The sequence below is a fragment of the Anser brachyrhynchus genome, assembly GCF_964034855.1.
Source record: "Anser brachyrhynchus genome assembly, chromosome: 20".
In the NCBI taxonomy this organism is placed as follows: Eukaryota; Metazoa; Chordata; class Aves; order Anseriformes; family Anatidae; genus Anser; species Anser brachyrhynchus.
The window spans coordinates 365,499-385,524 of record NC_137713.1 but is presented as its reverse complement, the minus strand read 5'-3'; the positions used below and the strand labels follow the sequence as shown (position 1 = coordinate 385,524).

The 20,026-nt window shown below is 42.2% G+C and overlaps 3 protein-coding genes across 10 annotated transcripts; 1 reads left to right on the top strand and 2 right to left on the bottom strand.

The window, feature by feature from the left end:
* The first annotated feature begins 93 nt into the window (after positions 1-93).
* FBXO39 (F-box protein 39) lies at positions 94-19,429 on the top strand. Of its 6 annotated transcripts, none has more exons than XM_080562971.1 (5): positions 94-226; positions 1,689-1,817; positions 9,948-11,175; positions 12,211-12,387; positions 19,292-19,429. In XM_080562971.1, the coding sequence occupies exons 3-5, from the start codon at positions 10,162-10,164 to the stop codon at positions 19,319-19,321; spliced, it is 1,221 nt and encodes a 406-aa protein (XP_080419097.1). In that variant the 5' UTR covers positions 94-226; positions 1,689-1,817; positions 9,948-10,161; the 3' UTR covers positions 19,322-19,429. The 6 variants fall into 6 exon arrangements, with proteins under 6 accessions (XP_080419097.1, XP_080419096.1, XP_080419095.1 ...); XM_080562970.1 differs by lacking the exon at positions 19,292-19,429 and adding an exon at positions 15,466-15,602; XM_080562969.1 differs by lacking the exon at positions 19,292-19,429 and adding an exon at positions 14,976-15,472.
* On the bottom strand, positions 898-7,039 carry PIMREG (PICALM interacting mitotic regulator). Of its 3 annotated transcripts, XM_080562975.1 has the most exons (6): positions 6,592-7,039; positions 6,196-6,514; positions 4,727-5,067; positions 3,713-3,808; positions 2,805-2,851; positions 1,261-1,398 (listed from the first exon to the last, which is right to left on the bottom strand). In XM_080562975.1, exons 1-5 carry the CDS (start codon positions 6,594-6,596, stop codon positions 2,821-2,823), a joined length of 792 nt encoding a protein of 263 aa, XP_080419101.1. In that variant the 5' UTR covers positions 6,597-7,039; the 3' UTR covers positions 1,261-1,398; positions 2,805-2,820. The 3 variants fall into 3 exon arrangements, with proteins under 3 accessions (XP_080419099.1, XP_080419100.1, XP_080419101.1); XM_080562973.1 differs by lacking the exon at positions 2,805-2,851 and having other exon boundaries at positions 898-1,398; XM_080562974.1 differs by lacking the exons at positions 2,805-2,851; positions 3,713-3,808 and having other exon boundaries at positions 898-1,398.
* TEKT1 (tektin 1) lies at positions 14,021-19,420 on the bottom strand (the record flags this gene model as incomplete). The annotated part of the gene is made up of 7 exons (XM_080562972.1): positions 14,021-14,363; positions 14,637-14,833; positions 15,481-15,703; positions 17,708-17,851; positions 18,283-18,411; positions 18,681-18,846; positions 19,231-19,420. 7 exons carry the CDS (start codon positions 19,418-19,420, stop codon positions 14,204-14,206), a joined length of 1,209 nt encoding a protein of 402 aa, XP_080419098.1. The 3' UTR covers positions 14,021-14,203.
* Positions 19,430-20,026: the final 597 nt, after the last annotated feature.

Sequence of the window (20,026 nt, the reverse complement as noted above, 5' to 3'; positions counted from 1 at the left end):
CCAGTAGTGTCCCAGACTGTTTTTATTTGTGGTGTTAGTATAGAAAATGTTTAATATGGTTGACTATCTGAAATAAAGACTTAGATCTGTGAACAGACGTCAACCTGTGACCTCCAATCCTCCTTTTTGAAAAGAAGTAAGACAAGAAGAGATTTCAATAATGAGACACCATCCTTGTGGAAGCTTTATAGAAGGAGTTTCAGTACATGCAAGGAATAACTTCAAGGTACTGTTCCATATAAGAAGAGCTTTTTGTTGGTGGTGTTTTATTTAAAAACACAAAAACAAACAAAAACCTACTTCAGAAAAATCACACAAACTAAAGCTCACACTAGTCATCTGAAAGCCTAGATGTCTGGGATGTTTCCAGGCTTTATTAATTGTTTCAATATTTTATAGTTTGACAAGAGAAAAGAAAATTGGGAGAAAGTTTAAAAATCAGTAATTACACATAAATCAGAATTGAACATGACTGCTTCTCATATTTGTACTTAATACCATTAAAACTTAGGCTGTTCCAGTTTTACCAAATTATATGTGCATCTTAAAAATGAGTGTAGATAAAAGTTTACCAACTCAATCTTTTGTTTGAAGGTACATCTTAAAGTGAAAGTAATTCCAAAAGACTGCACAAAACTGCTACCATAGAAAACAGCCCTGGTGTTGAATTCTAGAAGCTTGAAAAATCTTTGCTTTAGTTTGAAAGACAGAAGTTGGGATAACATAACAGCAGTCCTTAGGCTGTGAGTTAAAGTCCTAATGTGGCTCCACTATTGTGGCTTGAGTGACTCCACAGAAACCTGTTGCCTTGGAATGGCATTTGTGGTCAGAACTCAAGCAATTATTGTTTCTTTAAGTTCCAGTTAAACATGATGCTTAACTTTTAGTTTGTTAGTATTTAAAAAAAAAAAAAAGTTAGGTTTTGAAAATAACAGATCACTACTTTTAGTATAATATAAATCTGTGACCCTTTCTCTGACCATGGTCAGTGCAACATATGTTTCAAAGTACTTACTGCCTATGAAAGCCACTTTCAGGATGGTCCCTTATCTCAGTAGGAGGTAATACATCGTGGTACAAATTTCATTTGACTTTAAAAGAGAAAGCAAGGGAATGGAAGTCCCAGGCTGCTTTGTTAAGAAAGATTTTTAAAATATAATTGCTTATTCAAAGTAGTCAGTTACGTTCAAAGCATAGAGTACAGTCTCTCAGGTCCCAGTCGAAGTCTTCCTTTAGATATACTCAAACCAACACTACTTATAGCCATCTCTGTCCAGGTACCAACTGCTCAACAGTTTCTTTGCTTGCCTTCTGATAGCCTGAGAAAATTTCTGAGATTGATGTACAGACTGCAGGTTTTGTGCCATTAGACAGTAGTAGTTTGATATCGCATGCTGCCTGCAGAAGAACAAGACTACCGTTAGTAGCATGAAGTCAACAAGGTTAAGTAACTGGTTGTTACACAAATTGCTGGAAAAATGGCAGACAGGAGCAACAAAGGACAAGATCTGGGAGCAAGGAGGGAGGTGGTCTGAACCTGTGTACTTCCACTGAACACTTCTGAAAACTAGCAAGAAAATATTTAGTTACCTTCAATGAGCATAAATGGCAGTACAAAAATTAAGTATGGCAATACTTTAACTAGCAACAAGACATTTCTTGTGATATAATGTAATTCATTAAAACAGGTACATCTGAGCAATGCATGGAGCTGGCAACCATCATCAGTTTGAGAAGAAAGGCTTGTTTCATTATGGAAAAGATTAAATGGAAGCTGTAATAATATAATGCATGGCAATTGAATACTGCAAGAGAAGGTAATGTGCTAGAGTGAGTGTAAGCACACCTCCAAAAAAATGTATTTCTCAGCTATTCCAAATAGGGTTCCTACAAACGAGCAAGTGTTGGAGCACATTGTATACATCTACACAGGCAGGAGAACTGGACCAAATCAGAGGAAGCAGTACACATAGCTGTTGGAAGCTTCAATCAAGCATTTGAAACTGCTCCCAGGTAGCAGAGAGAGTTGCATTTTACTTTTTTTTTTTCCTTAACAGTTACAGAAATCAAGTTCTTATACCTTTGTTGCAAGAATAGGAACTATGATGTAACTTTCCCTTTAAACAAAAAGAATACTTCAGATGTTAACAGGTGAAGATATTAATGTCACAACACAGATCACAGTGAAGGTAATCAAGGCTCTTATGACATTCTCGTAGCAAACCTGGTAACGGTTCAATGAGTTGATACTAGAAGGTGATTTTCAGAAGCACGAAGCAAAGAATTCATGTTCCCATCCACTTAGGTGCAACTGTGTTTAAGAATGCCAGCAACACAGGTATCATCTACTGTTTCTGTCGCAGCATCATGTTAACTGCTAATACAATGCTAGGGATGGAAAATAAAGGCTGTAAAATTAGCTCAGGGTAACAGTTTGTTCTGTCATGCTTTGTGATCTTTATTATTAATCAGTAAGAACTGAGATCAAGTGACAAAGACATTAGTACCAGTAGTTTTCTGATCTGGGGTGAAAAAAGCTGCTGTTTGCATAGAAGCCCAATTTATGGTTCACTGCAAAGATGCAAGGTTTCACTAATCTTCAATACAGAGGCTGCTTCACAACTGCACAATGATCTGCTGTAGCAGAGAATGCCACAGTGAATATGAGGGAAAGAACCCTTTGGTTCCACACAATAAGATTTTAAGAAAACTTTGAGTTAATATGTGTGTCCCTCTCCAAACAGCAGTTTTTCTCCTCACATGTGCATGCAGGTATAGTTAAAGTAAGTGAACAACTACTTTACCTGGTTGATACTATCTTCAGTTACGAATGAGAGAAACTGTCATATCACTAACAGATGGGAGAATATTAGGAGTGAGATTTAGTAAATTTTCAATGTATATTAACATTAACTTTTACAGGAGTAAACCTATAACTATCTAAAAATTATGCCATTGGTAGACATCGAATTTTTGGAATTGTGCAGGATTTTAAGCCTTTATCTCTTTGTAGATAAAAGTAGTTAATGCTAAGCCTTCCCTAGAAGATTAAAGTACCTTGACTTAATTATTGAATGCCTGACATCAAGTGTTCTAAGAGAGAAAGGGGTTTAGGGAACTGTTCTGCATTGAAACTCCTGACCTTTAGTTTTTACTGACTGAATAGGCCTACTTCAGCATGACATAACCTTTACAAATGCAACAGCCTATCACCTCACGGGTTAACCAAGGTTTTGTACAAGAGGCTTCTGCATCCTCTAAATTTTGAGGTATGGTTCAAATTGGCTATTTGTAAACAGAACTATATCACAAAAGCTTTTTTCTTATAAATGTGCATGCACCAGTGATAGCTAAGTGTCTGTGCAATGGTTTGGAGTTTGTTTTTTTGGCATGCCTGGATTGACAGCTCTTTTAGAGGTAGTAAGAATACTGTTCTAATACAAAGTAAAAGTTAGGCTCTGACTGGGAGAAATCAGACTTCTACAGCAAGAAACATGAAGACAGGGTGAGTATCTGACAGGTTTTAGAAGCTGCAAGTCCAACTACTAATTTAATCTGCACAAGTGTCATGAAGAAAGAATGGCTCTGCTATGTTACAACTGAGAAAGTTCTGCAGCTATTCCTCGTCCTGAGTTACAGCAATCACTTGGCCTAGTGTTCAAGTGGAAGGTGGCCTATTGCTAAGAGTTGGGGTATTGTTAGCAGTATTTACCTCTCCTCTTGTACAATACCATCATCAAGTGCCTGAGAGAGGTGCTTCAGTCGGCGAATCCCTGAGGAGACCAGTTCCAACTCACACTCAAACTCTCTGCAAAAAGGATGTTTATTACTAGAGATGAAACCAGGCAGACTGACTAGGTAATAGCCTCTATCCCTGCAGTAAAAACTCAAGTTATCTCCAGACTACTGAGAGAAGCTTGGGCCTGTAATGATTATGTTCTTAATTCTACTGACCAGCTGCTTCACATCTCCATTCATCCTATAGATAGCTATCCTGCAGTTCAATGACTGGTCTGATTCTTGAGGTTTAGACAGCTTCTAGCTTTTGACATTTCTCACGACTTTGACCGAGACAAAAGCATACCTGGTACATTATAAAATACTACCTTAGCTCACAACCCTTTCTCTAGTTTAGTGACACGGTTTAATGGTGGACTTGGCAGTGCTGGGTTAAAGGTTGAACTAGATAACCTTAGAGGTCTTTTCCAACTTGAATTAGATGATTCTATGATTCTAATTTGTGTTAAATCTTTGAGGCAAGAGGAATCTCTCTACTCTGTATGAAGAGCTTGGCATAGGCAGAACTCTTTCAGGTATCTCTGCAATACAAATAGCAGCATTAGCAAGATAGAGCTACGTAGAAGATGCATTGAGAGCTTCTTTACCAGAAAAGCAACAGCAAAGAGTTCAGGTATATTCCTAGAGTCAGATGTGGTTTGGTGCTGAGAAACATGCTGTAAACCTTCTAATCCAATGGGAGAGTGATTAAAAAGGAAGCTCTTTCTTGTCATGGCACAAAATGAACATTCATGGTTCAGCTTTATGCAGCGCTCAGCCCCTTTCTATTCAGCAACCTGTAACTACTGCTTTCCTAACTATCCTAACAGCATACCATTTCAGTGGAATAGGATAACAACCTTCATACCTTGCCATTCATCTTACAAGATACTCTAATCACAGTAATAAAAAAAGCAATAAGGTTTACACAAAAAAAAATGTGGCTTACGTCATTCTGCTGGCAGGAGCAGGTGATGAATAGGGGCTCTTAAGCGCTGCTGCTCTTCTTGATCTCCGGAGTGGGACAGCATCTTCACCATGCCAGGATGGGAAACCCCTCCATTCTGTATGTTCTGACACCCTTGTTGGCCCAAGCAAGGCTCTTTTGCTGGATCTTGGGGTGCCCATGGAACTGGTTGCTGGAGTAACACTATTCTTGTTATGGCGAGGGGTTTGAGGCATAGTACTTCTTTTCCTGGAAAAACTGGTTGCATGGCTTCTTCTACCAACAGATTCATCTGGAAAGGCCACAGTCGAGTGTATTGGGTTTTGGCGAGTCTTCTGTATTTTCTGAAAGGTGCATTAGACAGACATGTTAAGCTAAATGAAGTCAATCAGCCTAGAGTCTGGAAACAGGAAGATAAGGAACATTTGAGCTGAATCCCTAGTTTTCGTTCTCGTATCAGGTTTACCCATTTCATAGAATATCCCGAGTTGGAAGGGACCCATAAGGATCATCAAGTCCAACTCCTGGCACCGCACAGGTCTGCCCAAAAGTTTAGACCATGTGACTAAGTGCACAGTCCAAACGCTTCTTAAATTCAGACAGGCTTGGTGCAGTGACTACTTCACTGGGGAGCCTGTTCCAGTGTACAACCACCCTCTTGCTGAAGAACCTCTTCCTGATGTGTAGCCTAAACTTCCCCTGCCTCAGCTTAACACCGTTCCTGCGGGTCCTATCACTAGTGATAACAGAGAATAGGTCACCTGCCTCTCCACACCCCCTCGCGAGGAAGTTGTAGTTGAATTTGGGTTCTAGGAATCATTTGCTCCCCTGATCCTTGGAACTTGACAAGGACTTCAGCAGGCATTGGAAGAAAGTGCCTGCTGCTTTTGTGCAGAAAAGAGACATGCTTTCTGATACATAATTGATATGCCTAGAGTCTGCCTCCAACAGGAAGAGCAGTGCAAACTTTAGGTTGCTATCCTGCTACCACCTACTGGCTTTTGTCAGTCCAAATTTAGATTGTCTGTTATGAAGAACATGCTAATAAATAGCACAGGTGCAGGAAAGATCTATATATATATTTATATGTATAAAGCTACGCATTTCACAGAAACAATCATTTGCAAGCAATGGCAGTCTCTACCCACCTTCTTCCTCATGAAGGCTGCTCTGTCATACATGATGAAATACAGTAGGGGAAAAGGGTTTTATTAAACAATTTCTCATGTTTATTCTTTTCACCTTCTTCCCTGTTCTGCCAGAACCATAGTTTTTCTGGATAATAAAGGCAAGGATTATCCTGCTAGAGCAAGGATAACGTTCTACTAATGAGTAGCTATGAGCCAACCACTATGTTGTGCCGTACATAGAATAAACTCTCTGGAATACATTATATCAGAGTCCAGAAATCTTGGAAACGAAGTTGAAGCACAAAATAAACTACCTACTCTTCAGTGCAAAGGCAAAAGTACCTGGGACACCGTTCCAAAAGCATTTCTTGCTGTTCTTGTAATACTCTGGAGAGCTTGGCACTTTCCTCTTGCTTCCGTACTTTCCCAAGTTGGGGTCTCATGGAAATTCAGCTCTACTTGTTTTAATGGTATTCGCTTCCTTAGAGACATACGGATGGTATTGAGAGAACTCAAAGAAGCCCTTCTCTTGAATTTGTCTGGTACAGGGCTGTCATTTTCATCAAAGTCAGCTAGGAGCTGGTGTTTCCGCCAGCCCATTGTTGCCTTGACATTTTTGAGCATAGATACCATCTTGTTCCAGTTCTTGGTCAATCTATTTCTGAAACAGTCAGAATAAGAACAAAAATTAGAGCAAAGTGCATCAGTATGGAAAAGGAGAGATTGGATATCACATACTGCATTTCCAAGGATGCTAGTCCTGGCAAGCTGTGAGCCTCAAGCACATCAGGTAGAATGCGATTTAACTGCAAGTTTCTTGATGTCTCAGACTAAGGTCCTGCATCCATAGCTTATCAGGTTTATTTTTGGTAAGCTGCCGATCGCTACGGATTATTTTACGTCGGCAAGTCCTGCACACGCGGGATACCGGGAAGGGAGCAGCTGCTGCCCCAGGGTTGAGTTCGCTGCTGCCGAGCACAGCGCGGTGCCCCGGTGCTCTGAGGCCCGCGGCAGCTAAGGCGGCGAGCCCAGGCGACGCGGTTATTTCACGCGCAAGAGACGTTGGAAACCACGGCTGCGAAAGACAGTAACGGCGATACCAAGGCTGGGGGAGACCCAGCTCAAGCCCCGTACGGCAGGGGACGCGGCCCGCGACAGGGACGTTCCGGCCGCCGCTCGGGACCGCACCTACCGGGACCAGGCCGACCGCCGCCGCAGCCGTCCCCGCCGCTGCGTTCAAATCCCGCCCCGCCCCCCTGCGTTCTGGATTGGCCAGCGCAGCCGCGCGTGCGCTCCCATTGGCTGCGCCCCTCGCGCGCGCGGAGGCCGTTAGGCGCGCGGCCACCGCCCAGGGTGGGCCGGGGCAGCTGCGGGAGCGTGGCGTGGCGTGGCGTGGCGTGGCGTGGCGTGGCGTGGCGTGGCGTGGCGTGGCGTGGCGTGGCGTGGCGTGACGTGACGTGACGTGACGTGACGTGACGTGACGTGACGTGACGTAACGCTCGGGGCGGGAGGCGCGTGGCTGTGCCGACGAGCCCAGACGCTGCCGCCGCGCGGCCGCGGTTGCTGCAGGGGGAGATGGCGGCGGGCAGCGCTCTGCGCCTCCCCCCGCTCTGTTCCCACCGCCCCGAGCTTAGCGGTCTTGAGCGCATCTGCCCCAGCAGCATTAGCAAGGTATTCACAGGCTGGTTGCCCGGTTGGGAATCCGTGCGACCACGTCTGTTGTTGCTGATAATTATAAGACAAGTCTTGGAAGGCTTTTTTGTTGTTGTTTTGCCCCACTGGCTTATTTCGTTGCTGGAGGAGACAGAGCTGGTGAAATTACACAGTGTTGTACTGGAAACTGCTTGGGGGGTCCTCTGGCGAATCAGGCAGCAAAGAAAGGCCAAGTGCTGAGAATGTTGTTAGTTTTGTTTTGCATCCTACCCCAGAGGAAAACAAGTAACACATTTATCTTTAAAACACTTGTACCTGAAAAATTGCTCTTGGAAAGAGCTGTAGCAGCTTCCTTTTTTTTTTTTTCTTTTTTTTTTTTTCCCCAAATGTGATTATGTTCCTTCAAACGCAGAGCTGACTGGTAGAGACACCTTGCATAGCCAGTGCTTACCCTAGAGTCATGTCTGGTTTGCCCATTGACACTGCAGAATACCTTGCAAGTCATGCCAGTGGCTTGTAAGCATATTTTCTAGGACTTGCAAAGCACTACAGTTTTAAAATTTCCACATGACAGCGTTTGTATCCCTTTGTATTCATAAACTTTAACGTGGGCAAGTACATCCCAAGAAATAGTCCCTTATTAATAGAAATGTATTTCTGTGTATTACAGTCATATATGCTATTCTGCTGTCCTCTGCCCATTAGCTTGATGGCTTCCGGATAGTTGCAACTTTGTCATGCCTTTCCCCGTGCCCAGTTCTGTCACTCTGGGGAAGGTTTCAGGCTCCTTTCACTTGCAACCTGCAGCCTGAACCACCATATTTTGAGACTTGGCTTGAATATATGGACGGGCAAAAAAAAGTGGTCATTCATCTACAGACTTCCTAAATGACTGACAGTTCTGCAAAACAAAGAGGTCTTCATAGGGTAAGGGGAGATTTGGTTCCCCAGTAAGTGGAAGTCAGGTGGTAATCAGAGGCACATGCTCACTTTGTAAGGTTTATCCTGAGGGCTGAGATTATGGATCTGTATTTTGGATCTGGGAGAAAAAAAGAAAAAAAAAACAACACAAACACAACCAGGACTAGACATGGTGCTAACTGAACAACCTGCACGTGCTGACACAGAAATAATGTATGTGAGAACCCCAAGGCAAAAGGGAAGCAGCAGGCAGAAGCTGAATTAGGCAGTCAGCCTGTCCTTTTAAGCCAGTTAATAGAATTAATTTAGAGCTATTTGAGACTTTGCAGTTGTAAACAGACTCTCAAAGATCTGCATTTCTTCATCTTCTTACGGTGCCTGTTATCTCCAACCATCTCATCTTTGTTACACCAACAGAGCAACACATACAAGGGAGGAAAGGTAGATTATTTTTTTTTCTGGAGATTGGCATAATTGACTTTTGAGTTGCATTGTCTTTTGGTCATGCCAGCCAGTGAGCCTTGAGTTTCAACCCCAAGAGCTAAGCAGTGATTTACCAAGTGTACATGATAAGTAAGACACAGGCACTGTAGAGATGGGAAGAAAATTCATTCTGAATGAATGCCCACAGCTGTTGGTAGAACCAAATGATAAACTGATCTGTAAAAGGCCTCATGAAAACAAGCGCCTGACAGATCCATGGGACGTAGTTTGTATTTTATAGATGAAGTTTGTGATTAGTAAATTAATAGATATGAAATGCATCATTTTCCTTCTTGGCTTTTTATTGTCTTTTCCTGAGATGATGAAACAAGTCTGCTTATCTTTTTCATTGTCTTTACCTCAGCCCAACTGACTTGTTTCAAGTTGGCTTTGTTTGCTGTTTGCCCTGGCATGGCTCCAGTTGTTGTGACATCACAAAAGTTACCTCTTTGCTCGGCAGCAATGACCAAACTTTGGGGAGGGGGCGGTGAAGGGGGAAGTACAGAAAACAAATCATGAACTCAGGAGGGCGACTATCCGTCAGAGCTGGAAAGGTGCTCAGGGAGCTGGACAGAGTCCAGCCTTGAGAGTGGAACAGGTAACGTCTTGCATCATGGTTGTTTCCTTGTGTTTTACTACTACTCGGCTGGACTCCTGACTCACCAGCCTTCCAGTCCACTGGAGCAAAAAGTCTCAACAGCCTGTTTGAACCAAGTGATAGAGTAGCTTACAGTGCTTATTACTCTCAAGAGGGATTGTACCTTCATCTGAGACAGGGCGCTACTTCCAATTGTCTTGAAACAGTATTCCAGGGGCTAAGGACAGTCATGTGCAATAGCTTTGCACAGACAGCACTGCTCATCTCTGTACAGCCCAGAATGCTGGACACATCTCTACACTAGGTATCAGGCCTCAAAACATTATCAATTGCAATGACTGTTATCATACCATTTCCCTGTTTCGCTAGACTAGAGGCCAGAAAGTTCAAAGATGAATCCTGTGATTGTTCTTTACTCATTTTTTTTCTTTTTATTTAGGTTAGACCATCGTTTAGACACAAGAAGTTGCTTGATCCTGACAACTTGACTACAGAAGCAAAGAAAGGACTGTTGCTTTTGAATGTAAAGAAGCAAACTTTTAGCTGTTTGCTTGAAAGACCATCCTGTTGGGAATTACCAGAAATTTAGCCACAGCTTTCTTAATCTAAGCTTGGTTCAACACTCAGAGGAGACGTGAAAAATTGTCTCCTCAATGGAGGATGACAGCGACCCTGAGCAGAGCTCCTGGGCTGATCTACCTGATGTCTGTCTGAGACATGTCTTCCACTGGTTAGATGACAAGGATAGATCTCGGGCTGCCTTGGTCTGTAAAAAATGGAGTCAGGCCATGTACTCAGGATCCCTCTGGAGAACCAGAACCATCACATTCAGTGGTCAGCCATCAAGGGCACACATGTTTGAATTTAAAACTGCACTGTGGTATGTCAAGAAATTTGGCAAGTATTTGGAGCACCTTGAAATCAAGTTACTGTATCCTTACAACACTGTCATTACGCAAAAATTTCAAGCAACTGTGAGAGGTCTTCTTTCACACTTGGGTAAATGTAACAGTCGCCTCATATCCTTGAGCATCAAGAACCTGGAATTAGACCGCTTGGTCTGGAAAAACATGGTCAGGGCTCAGTTTATCAAGAACTTAGGTACCTTCCTGAAAAGAATGAGCAAACATCTTGATTATCTCAACTTAAAAGGAGCAAGAGTAACCTTGGAAGAAGGCTGTGGGCTTCTGAATTCTCTGAGCTGCTTGACTAATAAAAGCTTTATATCAGAAATCAATATCGAGGATTTCTTCAGTCTCCACCTTCCTGTCTACAGCAGCACCTTGTTCCACCAAACCATGTCCAAGTTCCACAGCCTGGTTATCCTGACTTTCAATTATAATTGCATCTCTGATGAACTGCTGGACATCCTGCGGGAGCACAGTGCTCATTCCCTGTGCACCTTGAATATCAAATGTCATATCCGTGACCCTCATGGGCAAGTGGTCTGGGGAATGTCATGGGCCAACTTGGCCAAGAGAGCCCCAAAACTGAACGTCAACTTCTTCTTTGAAAGAGTTATGAGCCATGATCACCTAGCCAGGATCCTGCTAGTGGAAATCCCAGTCAGGAGCATCAGTTTACGGAGCTGCTATTTCAGTGATCCAGACTGGATGATGAGACCTACCCTCACCAACCTCCTCCCAGCCTACTGGCATGTGCTGCAGGTAAGGTCAGCAGTCGTGACAACTTAGAGCGGTAGTGACAACTTATCCCAAAGCTAAGCAAAGTAATCATGTAGGCATTCTGCATAACAACAGTCACCTATAGGAATTCCTGACCGCTTCAGTTTTATTTTTAAGGTAATTTTCAGGGGAACTAGTCATTCCAGTGTTCCAGCTGTAGTCCAGTTCAGGTAATTGGTAGTGTTTAGACAATGCTCTCAGACGCATAGCCTTTTTTTTGAGGGGTGATCCTTTGGGGACCCAGGAGTTGGACTCGGTGATCATTGTGGGTTCCTTCCAAACCAGGAATTTATAATTCTATGATTAATTATCCTTCCCTAGTTACAATGTTTGTGATGCTGTTCTTCACTAATGGCAGGCTGGTGTCAGGTTGCACTCAAAAAATACCAAAACATCAAAAATACTGGTGATCATAATGTCAGCTGTGAGCTAAAAGAACCTTTCAGGCAGGAAAGCATCATTTTTGTAGAAAAGCTGTTCTGCCAAAGCACTTTGTTATTACGGAGGTTGCATCACAAAAGGTGTGCAACAGCTGACCCATGTAAATGACTTACCTGGTCTGTGCATTCTTGAGGGAAGCACATGGCCTTACTGAAGGTTACTGACAGCCTTCTTTAAGTTCTATTGCATTCTAGAGTTTTGCAATAAACACCAGTGATCTGTAAAGCTTTCCAGAAGTTGTCTTTGGATGTACTCTTTTATCTTTGATCATTTCTGGTATGTGAGATAATACCATGGCATGAGCTGTGGGTTGTCTAGAAGACACTAGAAGTCCACTAGAAGTTGTGTGTCTCTTAGGATGGTACATCATGCACGATGGACCCCCATCTTAAGGGGGGAATGGAAATTAGCATTACATATACTTCTGTCATAATAAAAAAGTGATTCTTTGCTAGTGTCAAGGTTCAAAGTTGATCTGCTGGCAGTCACTTCTGTTAGCAAATTTGGGAAATCCAGTTGCTACTGCATTCACAAGGTTTTTTTCAGTGGTACTAACAGTGTTCTTTCTTTTTCAAGAAATTAACACTTGAAGTAAACAATGACCATGAGGTGCTGGATGATGAGCTGCTACAGCTCATCTTATCATGCAGGAGGTTGTTTTTTCTGAAAGTCTGGGCATTTCTTAGTGTCACCTTTATGGAGAGGCTGCTACATAATCGTGCAGAAAGGAAATGCTTTTTGACTACCATAAAGGTAAGACTTTGTGCTTCAAAACTCCTGTTACCTTCCTTCTTCTCTTCCCTATTGAGAGGAATCTGAGGTCACTATATCCATATAAAGGTCACAGAAGGAAAAGTTAACATAACTACTTTCCCTATATAATGCTTTAGTATTATAAGGATCCTGAGAACCACTCACAGAAGTGGAGCTTCCCAACCTACTCAGCCATGTACAGAATACTATGTAAGTTCAGTAGCCAGCACCAACCATGCCACAAGTCTCTGCTAGTCTAGGGGTTCCTTCTGTCACGTCCCAGGTCAAGCTAGGGATTCTTAGTTACCTCCCAGGCCTGGTATTTGGGTCTATGCTTAAGTTGAAGTGTGTGGGTTGAGTCCCAGTAAACTGCAAAAATATGTAAACACATCTCACTGAATAGGGATGCTGTGTTGAACTGGGGCCAGACCACAAATGTAGCTGGTGTAAACCATGCTGTCATGCTGCTTTGCCTGCTGGACTCTGAATTTAGTAGATTCTCTTAGTTCTGTGCAGATCCCACATATGCATCAGTCCTGGGGGAAAAGGACCCTTCCTCTTCCCAAAAAAATCTTTGGCAGGAGATGAGTCAGAGTCTTCACACAGTTTGGAGCAAAACCAGTAAAAACTTCAGGATTTAACTCAAAAACATTGGCTTCTCTAGATCCCTCAATAGTTGTAGAGGCTTCTTGTTGCCGTGAAATTTAATGGGTTGAGACTGCTCCATGTATCTGAGACACATGACTGCCATTCATGCACACAGGTCAGGATTTACACAGCCCGACAAGAGACCAGTGAGGAGGATCGGCTGTTGCGCGATATTTACAAGAAGTTCAAAAACCTGATTGACTCAGAGCTTAATTATTTTGTCATCACCTACCCAATGGTGTAAACCACAGGGAGACCCAGAAAAACACCAGTTACATCTACAAATGATGAATGAATCCTTTAGTAAGGCATTAGTAAGGGATTCAAATCTTGCCGGCGCTGCCTCCAAAATGGAAATACCATTACAGCAAGAGACAGGCAAGAGACAATTTTACCATCCCCTGGATTAAAATGTTGGATTTGGGAACTGGCCTCCTGTGTCTCCAGCATCATTTATTCTTGTAATTTCTTTGCTTTCCCTCACCAGAACCAGAGGAAGCAACGAGCACTTTCCCAGCCTTTACATGCACCTCCAGTAAATCTAGCCCCTCCACTTTACTCAGCAATTCCCATTGTAGAGTTTCAAACACCTCACAACTGAAGCCCCTCTGATTGTTTCCATTTTACAAATAGGGAAACTGAGATATGGGGTGAGGAAGTGATTAACCCCCAATTAACCTTGGCTTGATCTTGACTCAGTTGCAGTCAGATACCCCATCCAATGTATCACCAGTCCCTAGTTACTGTTGAGTTTAATATACACCCTGTGTCCAGTTCTTAACAGCAGATGTTAAGAAAAAAACATACCTTGGCTAGTCCTACCCATGGTACTCCCACCCACTCCTCCCACTTGCCTATCTTTCCAGCAAGTGCCTTATGTGGGAACACCTGCTTTAACTTCCACAACTTCTGTACCTCTCAATGGCAAAAGATATCATCGGTTGCACCTGAGATAAATAACATGGAAGGCACATTCCTTCTTATTCTGGAACTTTATTGCCAAGTGGGAGATTTCATCAGGCATTCTAGAGCATAGAAGTAGCTGTAAATACTAGGTCTGTTTTAATTACTTCATACATCTAGAATGAGAAGATGGCATTAAGACAAACCAGTAAATCTGGAGGTTTGTCAATAAAAATCTCACCAGGAGTTGTTCAGGAAGATGACTTCAAAAGTTGTTAATGCAAACAGACTCTCTCATCTGCATGCAGAGCACTTCATCAATGTATAATGTATTTGCCTTGACTTGGATGTCCTCCTGCAAGGAAAGCTGTCGTCGGCTCAGACCTTTCAGCTCTGTCTCAGCCTGTGCCAATGTATCCTTTAATCTAACAGGGAAAATATAGTCAGACATTATTTGATAATACATGGACATTTTGTCATGTGGGATAAGAATTCCAAGTGGGAAAAAAAAAAAAAAGAATGAGGATTCACAGTGAGACAATATCCAGACAGCTTACCCTAAAATGTGCTACCCTTAAGGAAAAAGCAATTCCCAGCCTTTCAGGGAGGATAGCTGGGACCCAATGTTACTGTGACTATTTAACTTAACCCATTAATATGTACCACAGTTTTCCCACTCTTTCATCATTTCTACTTGCCTTTGAATATTGTTTGTAATCTCTTGAACTTCACTAATCAACTTGTATTGTACTGTGTCATAACATAATTCCACATTGGGACGATGGTTTCTTGCTTCCAAGCGAGTTTGAGCCACTTTAACAGGTCCTTCTTTATCAGCAATTGCTTTCTTTAAGGCTGCAATGTTCTTCTCCTGTAAGGCAGCCTCATCCATCACCTTAACAAATCCAACAGAAGGAACTGCTACACACTGCCTCTTACAATGAGTGAAATCATCAAGATCTTTAATAGCTATAGTAATAGCAATCACAGTAACACTCATTATGTTAAGGTTTTATTTTACTAGAGTATTTTTACAGGTTGCCCAGGATTATGGTTCCTTCATTGGAGAGGAGGTAACATCATTCTAAGTGAGACTGACGATTTAAGTTCAGCAATAACTCTTAACATCAAGCTCAGTTTTCATGTATTGAACTTCAAGCACATTGGCCCTGATTTAATAAGCTATTAGGCTTTTACAACACAATCATGAAAATCCTGTAGGAATACCATGTGTCTGAAAATCACAAGGGAAATCCCAACCTCACTGAAGCCTAAACATTTCCATTGAATGAATGATTTCAGAAATAATGTACCTCTGTATCAGTGCACATAGAGCTGGTTCAATAAAATCTAAGCTGACTGTTATGGGGGTATAGGGTGGAGGTGGGGTGTGGATGGTGGTGGGGGAATGTGGCAGTTCTTGCCAGTATTACGAAGGTAAAATTCTTAACTGCAGTAGCTCAAGACACCAGATTGAGTAAACTGGCTGATAACCCATGCCCATTGTTTCTATCTTTTCACTGACAGACTGCTATCACTTACCAGTGCAAGGAGTATTTCTAGCTTGTGCTTGGCATCTCTGACTTCCTTCACCCTGTTTCTAAAAGCAACGTTGACCATCTCATATTGCTTGTGCATGTCATTCACTGTCTGGGAAAGGATGCTGTCAATCAGTGCCCTTAGTGACAGTGAGTTGTTTCTCTGCTTGTCAGCCTTTTCAACATTTATGTTTGAGAAATCTATCCAGTCTTCAGGGCTAATAAAACTGAAAGAGATTCAAAATAAAAGGTCATTGACTGGCAGCATCAAGCCATCTGTGATTTTGTAAATCTGTAATTGCTCCATAAAACCAAATATGAGTGCTAAACAGAACAAATCAGTACTATAAAGCAGTACTATTAACTGCACACCCCAGTGAGTGCTAGTTTTTCTGGGAATTCAACAGATACAAAATAAAGACCCTCTCTGCCGCAAACATTTCAGAAAGAAATAGGGGTAGTGTGGAAACCATTTTGATAAATCACACAGCAACTTTGTTTTTACTTTCCTTTCCTGATAAGGGAGGAAGGGGTAGACACAGATAATAAGCAAAGTTTCTTGGAACACTTTTTTGTTAATGAAACTTTTTTTACTAAAATAATATGTTACTATTAATAATAAGTAACTATTCACATAACACCTTCACTTACTCTCTTGTACAGTTCAGTTCTACATGCACAAATAGTGAATTGTAGCAATAGTTGCAAAGCCAGCCCCCAGGTGTATCACCAGAAGTGAAGAGTCATACTTGTGTCCCAGTGGCTTGTAGGCAGGTGTTTGGGAAGTTCCTCAGAGGTATGTTTCATTGGGTGTATTTATAAACCTGTAATCATCATCTGCATATAGCAGCAAACACTGTTCTGGGTGTGGGCTGAGTTACACAACCCGTTGTTGATGTACACTAGTGTACTAGTGGCAAGAGCCAGCAGTGTCTTGGTGTTCCAAGTGTGTCAGTTTTTGCAGAGTTAATAGCTTCCTCAGGAGACTGTTTCACACACTACATAGCCTGTTTCTTCTCACCAACCTATTCTGTAGTAGCTGTTTCTCCATCTAAACCATTCACACTTTATTCACACAAAAGGGGCGCATTTGACAGGTTAACAATTGAATCAGAAATTAACCCCACACCTCATGTGTCCCAACTAGGGGACCAACTAGGACATCCTGGGAGAGGAAAGGAAGTTATATCAGTGAATCAATTCTGGTTTTAAGCAATGTATGAAATTTGCTCTAAGTAACTGTGAGCCTCAAAAACTTTTAGTGAATTGCAGTTCTCTAGAAACATGATTATTGTGGCTTATTTCACTGACATATTACACAGATACTAAAGTGATGGACAGAAGTATAAAAAAAATATACAACAGACTGATGATGAACACCTAGTCTGTCTTACACATAGTTACTTGCATATAGTTACAACAACCCCCTGCAGCGCTACAGGCTTGGGGGAGAGTGGCTCGAAAGTCGTGCAGAGGAAAAGGATCTGGGGGTGCTGATTGATGCTCACCTGAACATGAGCCAGCAGTGTGCCCAGGTGGCCAAGAAGGCCAATGGCATCCTGGCTTGTATCAGGAATAGTGTAGCCAGCAGGACCAGGGAGGTGATCATCCCCCTGTACTCAGCTCTGGTGAGGCCGCACCTTGAGTACTGTGTTCAGCTTTGGGCCCCTCAGTACAAGAAGGACATCGAGGTCCTGGAACATGGCCAGAGAAGGGCTACAAAACTGGTGAAGGGCCTGCAACACAAGTCCTATGAGGAGTGGCTGAGGGAACTGGGATTGTATACTCTGGAGAAGAGGAGTCTCAGGGGAGACCTCATTGCTCTCTACAACTACCTGAAAGGAAGGTGTGGGGAGCTGGGGGTCGGCCTCTTCTAACATGTAACTAGTGACAGCACAAGAGGGAATGGCCTCAAGTTGTGCCGGGGAGGTTTAGGTTAGAAATGAGGAGACATTTCTTCTCAGAAAGAGTAGTCAGGCATTGGAACGGGTTGCCTAGGGAAGTGGTGGCGTCACCGTCCCTGGGGGTGTTCAAGGAAAGGTTGGATGTGGTGCTTGGGGACATAGTTTAGTGGGTGACATTGGTAGTAGGGTGATGGCTGGACCAGATGATCTTGAAGGTCTTTTCCAACCTTAATGATTCTATGATTCTACTTTAATCTTGCTATTTCTGGAATGGTTCGAACTAGCTGTATAGTTATCGTACATTTGTTGAGCTAAATAACCACTTACTTTCCTTCTATTTTCACTGTATTATCAGCATATCTGACATCAGGAGTGTTGTTTGTCAGGCTAGCACAGTAATTGTCAATCATCAAAGCTGTGAATTTATCCTTCAGATCCATTTCCAAGTTGTATTTTGCAGAACGGTTTAGTCTAGAAGAAGAAACAACCAGACTCTAAGCCAAAGTCTAAGCACAAGTCTCTCTAACATGCATGTGAGAAGAGGTACATTAGTCAATGCAAATGCTGTTATTGAATTTTTCATGCATGAACTCTTAGTTGTAAAGTCACAAAATCTAGAGCATGGTGCTACCTCTATATGAACTGATGATATAATCTCCATTGGAATTAAATGCACAGGACTGGATCCTGGGAAGACTAGGGATCATGTGGAAGTGCTTTCAGTTCTAACAGAACTTCTCACAATTAATGATCACGTTATGGATTAAAACTGAACTTCTGTAACTGTTTAGAACTGAAAGTAACCTTGGTTCTGTGTTCAGCCTGATGCTTCAACGTCTCAGGATTATGTCTGTCCTACTTCTCAGATAACCAAAGTTCAGTTATGCTCTTTGCCACTGTACCTGATTTGCTCATTGGTTTGTTCCAATGTACGTTCAAGCAAAGCAATAACCCCCTGTAAGACTTCAACTTCTTTGACCAGTTCCTGTTCCACTTCATCATGCACCAAGTCAATCCCAACTCGCCTCTGCCTAAATAAAAAGAGGAAAAGCCGTCAGTCACATTGTTCAAATGCCTACTGCTAACAGACAGTGGTGAGAGCCCGGCATATCCAGTGTTTCTTTGCCACGCTGGTAATATGTCCTTTATGGGATTGGGTCCCCAGTGTTAAAACACATAAATCAGACCATGACTCTGCTGCAGAAGCAGCCCCTCAGTTTTCAGCCTTTTAAATTATTTGTTAAAAGTTCATTACCTAGATTTCTTTTTCTCACTCCCTGAATGCTTTTCTTAATCTCACCTGTTCAGGAGACACTTCTGGGCAATGACAAGTGGCTCTTTGCAGCTCTCCAAGGCTTTCTCCAGCCTGATCTTGAAAGTCAACAGTACCTCTGTCTCATTAACAATTTGTTCAAGTTTGTTATCTAATTCTTGCCTCCAGAATTTTATTTCTTTCAGTCTCTGTTCTGCAGAATGAAAGTTACAAATATCTATTAATACAAGCTGCTCTTAAATGCTACAGCATTGTGAGTCAGATCGTAGATACGGCTAGAAATAGACTCAGTCCACTGTGGAGTGAATTTAGTGCTGGAGGCTGATATGTGGAGACAGTTTTACAACACCGTGTCAGGAGGTTGGGGCGAAATAGCTTTCTGCATGTTTTAGACAGGTAATTTATTTCATATAAAATAAAGAATCCACCTAAAAATATTTTTGATAATGTTCTGCATTTTTCCATGAGATCAGATAACATGGCATTGACATATATTCCTACCCACAATTACCTAATTTTTTAAGTCCAGCCTAAACATATAGCTCAGATGATACTTGCAGAGCACACATGGGATTACCTATTTTCTTGTTGACATCACTTTGGGTTTTCTGAGTTGTCTTTTCTGTTTCATCCACCAGCCTCTGACTCTCAGCTATCATGCGCTCTGAACTGGATTTCTGAGACTCTGTACTGGCACACTGCATCTTGTTTGCGACATGCCATTCAGAAGGATGAAACTTCGGTGGTGCTTGAAACAGTCTGGCCATTGTTTTTTGAAAGGTTCTGAATATAACACAGGTCAGTTCTTCGAATGTGGAACCTGAAATCAGGAGTAGCATTATATTTGGCTGCAGAAGCAAGAAGGGATGAATACGGTCCAGGAGGGTGGAAAAAAAATCTTGCCCTTTTATCTGCAAAATGACACAGATGAAAAGAAATAATTTCTTGCTCAAGGTTCCCCAGGAGTTTGCTAAGATGTGGAGGAGAGGATTTGGTGTGGGAGAACGAAGAACGAAGAACCGAGAATTTGGGCATGGAAACTAGGAGGAAAGAGAGAAAATAAGAGAAAGCTGGAAAAAATTGAACTAGTATAAAAGTTAAATAATGTCCCACAGGTTAGAGAAGTAAACATGCTTTAAGAACATGGCTGGAGAGATGCATAAACTCTAGACTGCAAAACAAACAAGCAAACAAACAAAACTAACAGTCATTAGAAAAATATGTGGAAAAGGAACCTTAAAAAATTGAAAACCAGATAAAAGAGGAAACGGAAAAGCCTAGGTAGTGCTAGAGGAGAACACAGAACAAAGCCTACTTGGGACTCTTTTAATGTAGGGCTAAACCGATGCCCAAAATATACACAAAGTCACAAC

What these genes read in the sequence shown, in the direction of transcription:
- PIMREG (XM_080562973.1), bottom strand. An exon ending in CTTTTGGAACGGTGTCCCAG is followed by an intron (nt 5,068 to 6,195) that starts GTACTTTTGCCT and finishes TGCACCTTTCAG; the next exon opens with AAAATACAGAAGACTCGCCA. An exon ending in GGTATTGTACAAGAGGAGAG is followed by an intron (nt 1,399 to 3,712) that starts GTAAATACTGCT and finishes GTTCTTCTGCAG; the next exon opens with GCAGCATGCGATATCAAACT.
- FBXO39 (XM_080562966.1), top strand. Translation starts at nt 10,162, where the DNA reads ATGGAGGATGACAGCGACCCTGAGCAGAGCTCCTGGGCTGATCTACCT. An exon ending in CCTACTGGCATGTGCTGCAG is followed by an intron (nt 11,176 to 12,210) that starts GTAAGGTCAGCA and finishes TTCTTTTTCAAG; the next exon opens with AAATTAACACTTGAAGTAAA. An exon ending in GCTTTTTGACTACCATAAAG is followed by an intron (nt 12,388 to 13,150) that starts GTAAGACTTTGT and finishes TCATGCACACAG; the next exon opens with GTCAGGATTTACACAGCCCG.